Consider the following 6,000-nt stretch of genomic DNA (forward strand, 5'->3'; position numbering starts at 1 on the left):
CCAAAATCATTCAAGATATTCAAATGTATTTTGTTACACATGTAGCTTGTGACAATACTAACATGTATTCACATAAACATAATAATCGCTTTCATAAATTTATCCCACTTCTACGTAAAAAACAACTGGCACTCTTGTTAAAGATATACCATTTTTACAACTTTTTTATTTTTTGTCTTTTAAAGAGCAAATTTTTGCATAAATATCTGCAAGCCAATGATATAAGATTTCTGACAAAAAATTAGATCGTAAATTTTCATATTTCCGTTCGAATAATAATGTTTAGATTCATATCTGCATAAACTATATGCCCCTTTCAAATATTGCGTGCTTGACCTCTGTACCTTATTGTTGTGTAAAACCATCTTAAAACGCCTAAACAGGCGCCATCCATGGTGTTTGTCATCTTCCGCTTTAATCGCATAGCGGTCTTCAGCTTGAAATCCAAAAGAGTTAAACTCGCCCTCTGGACTCAGAAGCACACTTGTTGGCGTCTTGAGAGAGATCAGTTTTCCTGCCCCTCCGGAATACCAAGTCCCGTTGGTTTGCACTCTTAGCGGGTCATTTCGGAAGGAAAATGCATAACCGCTATACGTGGTCCCAAAGTCGAATGCAGCCACGAGGAGATGGGACTGAGTCTTCGCTGCCATGGTTCAAGTTGGACTTTGGGAACATGAAATGAATATCAAAGATAAAAATACACTCTAAATGATTTTTTTTAGATAAAACGCATGCGCAATGGATAACTTCCTGGTTCGAAATTATAGGAATTTGAAAACCATTCACGAATTTGACAATACAATATTGATGTCGTGCCAATATTTGACAAAATATTTAAAGCTGTTCCATATAATTATAACAACGATATACGATGTAGTCATAAAGATCGTATTAATATTATGTTTATTAGGAATACGACATTGCCGACATACTAATTTTCAGTAATATCAAATATAAAACTGACACACGATATAATGCACGTATATGGTTTATCTTCGCACGTTATTTAGAATGTTTTTTATTCAGAAGTCTTCAAGTAAAGTATGCCAGAGTAAAAACTGTTATTTCGTTATGTAAATATTATATGGGATTGGGGTAGAATTTCATCGTTAAAAGATTTTCGCCTGACTACCATTTTATTTTGATATCATTGAACACTGCACATGTTTTATTTTGTTAACCGTCATAGAATTGCTGACAATAATTAATAAGATAAAACAACAGAGAAAAGCCCAGTTGCTAAATATTTAACGAGACCCCGTTTATGCCTAAGGCATCATGGACACTAAACGAGATATTCCATATGAACCGAAATATGGACAGACTACACACGCATTCAAAATGTTGGTGTTACCGCGTTTATAATTGACGAGAGGGTATCACGACAAACCATAGGAGTAATATTCAATTCCTTTTCAGTTTTATATGGTTGTTAACAAACTGACAAGCGTGCAAATAATAAATGATAAATCTGCACAACTGGAACGCATATAGGTATATCCCGTTTTATGGACCACAACCTCGCGCATTCTTCCCGTTGATTATGTTTGTTTGTTATGTCGGTCATGGTGCAATCTGGGCGATTTCTGACTTTATATTTTACTATTTTAATACTGATCAAATTGATGTTTTTGTTGTTGTTGTTGTTTTTGAAAATGTACATGCAGTCATCTATTTCATTAAAACGCGCGGTAACCAGCATCTGCATATACTAAAAAATCCATTAGCACACAATATACGTAATTTGTTTTCAAAAACAAAATAAAACATTGACCAACCACGGTTCCTTCTTCCGTTACACTTCTGTTCATACATACACAACGAAGCAGAGCGTTGTGTGTATCGGCGGTATCCGACGATAGAGATATCAAGCAGTCTGCTCAAATGGTCACAAGAGTGTCCAAAGAGGTTTAGCGGGCGGCGGGGGATAAGTAAAACTATAACTATTGAGGTGAAATAGTGAAAAATGGTCCTTTTAATCCGATGTGAATGGGTTTTCTCAGGTCTTTAATTTCCATTGATGGATGTTAATGAAACAAACGACGTAAATGGCATTTTAAGCATAAAATGAAAGCGCTGAAAATACTTAATGAATTGAGTGCATTTTTGTGACAATAAAGGAAAAGATCGATGATAAGATATATATTCATGACTCGTTTTATTATTATTTTCTAAGCCACGCATGATAAACTTGACCTGTATTCAACACTAACCAAGTATTCTTTATGTACAACGTGAGCCAGAAATGGTACTTTTAGTATGAGAAACAGTATGACATCATAATTTTGTAGTTAATAAAAATTGTACTGTGGTGATGTATTGTGATGGCAAAACGAGACCATTCTAAAATATACTGTTAAGCTCATGTCTGCTTTAGCTTTATATTTCTGTTGTAGATATGTATACAGTGCGAAGTTGTATCAAAAATAATTACTTAAACATGTTGGTGACGTCATCCATTGTTCTGTTTGTACTCTATATAGAATATTGGACTGCGTTCTGTACTTTATTTCTACTAACTGTCCAATATTTCTAGAATGGACTGTCCAATATTTCAATAATGGACTGTCCAATATTTCAATAATGGACAGTCATTTTTCAAATAATGGACAGTCATTGTTCTAATAATGGGCAGTCAGAAGAAATAGTAGTATGGTAGAATCAAGACGTGCTGTTCTTGTTCTATGTAACACTATGCACTTATTTGTAGAAAACATACCTTTTAACTCTTCTTTTATTAGGCCACACCAAATTGATATTTCGTTCCGCGGATTTACCGCTCCTATGTTTTTGAAAATGTAAAAAAATATAATTTTTTTGTGCGCCCGCACCTCCATTTTGATCGCCAAGCAGATTTTCAGGTAATAATTTATTAAAAGGCTAAATATAATCAAGTATAATTTTTCTACGCTAGTTTTCGTGTTTTTGTAAAAGGAAGTTACCGATGCGTAGTTTTTTTTTATACTGTATATCGATCGGTTTAGCATGGGTTTCAATAAATTCAATAAAAATGGCGGCTTCCGGTATAAACAATGTGGCTCGAAGTTTGGAAATTAAGTCTTATTTTTGACAATAAGTATGTTTTGAGCATGCTTGAAGTCATTGTTGATCGTCTCTTGCACTAATGGATCATTGTTTAAAGCAATCATTTTGCAATAAAGCATGTGTATTTGAGACTGGTGGCGATTATATTGCGTAATTAGTGACTCGTTTTGAATGGAAATCTGAAAGATCAACTTAGTACTATTTTATTCAAGTCATTAATACAAGGGACAAACATTTTACCTCGTTACGACGATGCTGAAGATGACAGGTCAACTTAACTGGAACATGAGTCATTGTTTGGTCCAAATTTATTTATCAAGATCAGTTTTGATCAAATTCTGACAAAACATATACCTCAACATAAGTAAGCCTAAGTTTATCACCTTATATTTTGTTTTCATTTGCAGCATAATCTGGGATTGTAATGCACTTGTCAAATGTAACTACTGCCCCGCCCACCCCTCGCCCTTGTTCCAGGGGTATACCGGGGACAGCAGAGGCAATGGGCTTTGTTTTTACCTTTCAGGTGGCCCCGCAGTGCCTAGTGAATGTGGTTTTGTCTTCATATTGAAACTAGTCGGGAATGGGCCTCACATAGGTATTCGGGGTTGCGGGGCCATTTGGCAGGGATTTTACCAGCAGTGTGTCCCTGCAGGTCGGGTATTTTACCTGGTTTTTGAGAGACCGGAAGTCAAAGTCCCCGCTATTCCGGACTGGGGGGGGGGCATATACAATTGGCTGGTGCATAAAAAAATCTAAATAACCAAAAAAAGTACTCTGAAAAATACCCTTGTTCTTTTTGTTTTAATAAGCACATGTCATTGCATTTTCTGTGATAATAAAAACAAAATTTAGTCTATGTTATATGGAGTCTGATGTTTGATGATGCCTGTGTAAGTGATCATTTTTTACAAATCCAAATTCAATCCTAAGTTATGTCTAAATACAGTTGCATATGATGTTAAACTGATTCAGGTAGATTTATATAAGTCGTTTCAAACTTTTTACTAAAAGCAGGGTTATTTATTATTATGAATGGTCGTCATATTAAAGTACGTTTTAATTATATAAGAAATTAGATTTATCCATATAATGTTTGTACTAAACACGAATGAATAAATAGTATGTATTCCGACATTTTCCCAATGTCCATTAGAGGTTCAGTTCAAGATGGCATTAAAATGGGTGTAAGGGCAATTTTTTGAACAATCTTTCTTACTTATATTGAATACAAGGAAAAATAAATTTTGCGCTCTTCGCTCGCTTCGGTTTTTTTTCGCTCGTCCGCTCCAATTTTTTTTTGGCAAACATCCGAGGAACTAAACATTAATTTGGTGTGGCCTTAAGGTTTAATAAATAATTATAAAATGTTGATTTTGATAAAATTCCAAATTTAGGTTGTAACAACTCAATGACCGTGATTGAGTGAATAATGTATAATGAAAACACAGTTTGCACTTGTTATATATCCGTAGAAGTTGAATTTTAAGATATAATAAGATGACATGAATTAAAATCTTCGCTACGCTCACTGCAAATTCATTGGCAATAAATATAGGTAGTATTCTAAAAGTGATTATTTTAAATAATAATCAAAAAAATATTTACAATTTATATGTACATGTAAATGAGCGTATTGTTTTTATTTGCCTAAGAGATCTACATGATTAGTATCTTTACAAATGGTGTGACAGTGTCCAGTAAGTTGACAATAGTGCCATGAAATTCATTTAGACCTCGTTGTCTACATGTTTTAAGTAGGTGAAAAGCCTCAAACTTTCCATTTTGACAGCGGAATAACAGCCTCGTGCCTCGGACTGTTCTTTCTCTAACATAATGGGCAGTTTTAAGCCTTTCACCCTCACATCAATTTAAGCACAGATTATTATTTTTGTTTAAACAACAGTTTGATAAGTTGATAACAGAACGAATTCCGTGTAATATAATGTCTTCACTTACCTTGCGTTCCTTTTCTTAACTATTCTCTTTTTAAAACGAATCCTGATTTAAGCCATTTTTTGAAAATAACAAATAACTTCCTGGTTAGAGATTACATGTATAACACAGATACGGGGTCAACAATTACGTACATGCCACCTAGCATATGCACACAGACCTCACATATTCAATTAATAATCTGACTGAATACATGGAACATAATAGCCCTATCTAAAGCTTTTAAATATATAGAGATTGCGAATCTAAAACGATGGCCATACAGGTAAAAAACGTAAACGCTGCGTTTGGAAATTAAACATAATTATACTACTAATAATAATTATAATAATATATTACTTTACCTTTAATTTTTGTGATAATTAAATTAACGTACATATCATACTCGTTCAATCTTTATAAACACCAAGAGTTTAATCTTAAAATATGAGTAAAGTATATTATGTTGTATAATGTACTACAAACACATTTAATATAACAGAACAACCGCGAGGAGATGGGACTGCCCTGTCGCCATGCCTATTCCCGTATGGTTTAAAACATGATATACAAATATAACTTCAAGTAGCAATTTATTCATCTGAAAGCATTCACATTTATTATATAAACATGGACTCAATTCACTTTCGACTCCGCTTGTTTGACTTCGGCAGAATATGAAAGGTAACTCAACTATATAAACCGACAGCACATCTTCCTACAGTATGTTCCCTTTTACTATTAATTGAATGGAGTAAAAGTTGTGCATGCGTTATTTTACCTTTAATATAACCACATTAACCAGACGTAGATCACGTCTTTAACTTCTCGTTCGCTTTTTATCGATTGTCGACATTACGACAAGAATTAAGCAACGAAGTATTAAAATGAAAACAACAGGGGCAAGCCCAGTAGTCACATATTTAAACAAAAACGGCAAGGGCCTAAACAGACGACACAAGCCCCTTAAACACCACAAACAGGCGAATAGCTTTATCAATAAATAATGGGATTACCGCA

General features: G+C 34.0%; 2 protein-coding genes across 2 annotated transcripts in view; one reads left to right on the forward strand and one right to left on the reverse strand.

The window, feature by feature from the left end:
• The window catches only part of LOC128217375 (heat shock 70 kDa protein 12A-like), a 38,563-nt gene extending 33,559 nt beyond the window's left edge, over positions 1-5,004 (reverse strand). The window contains exons 1-2 of the mRNA XM_052924500.1: positions 1,779-5,004; positions 345-663 (exon numbers count right to left, since the gene is read on the reverse strand). Of these exons, the coding sequence (XP_052780460.1) occupies positions 345-650 (306 nt within the window). The 5' untranslated portion in view covers positions 651-663; positions 1,779-5,004. The remainder of the gene's footprint in view (positions 1-344; positions 664-1,778) is intronic.
• LOC128217270 (uncharacterized) overlaps positions 1-6,000 on the forward strand; it is a 206,264-nt gene that overhangs the window by 194,849 nt on the left and 5,415 nt on the right. The gene's annotated exons all lie outside the window — the stretch shown is intronic.

Source organism: Mya arenaria, chromosome 14 (assembly GCF_026914265.1).
Source record: "Mya arenaria isolate MELC-2E11 chromosome 14, ASM2691426v1".
Lineage (NCBI taxonomy): Eukaryota > Metazoa > Mollusca > Bivalvia > Myida > Myidae > Mya > Mya arenaria.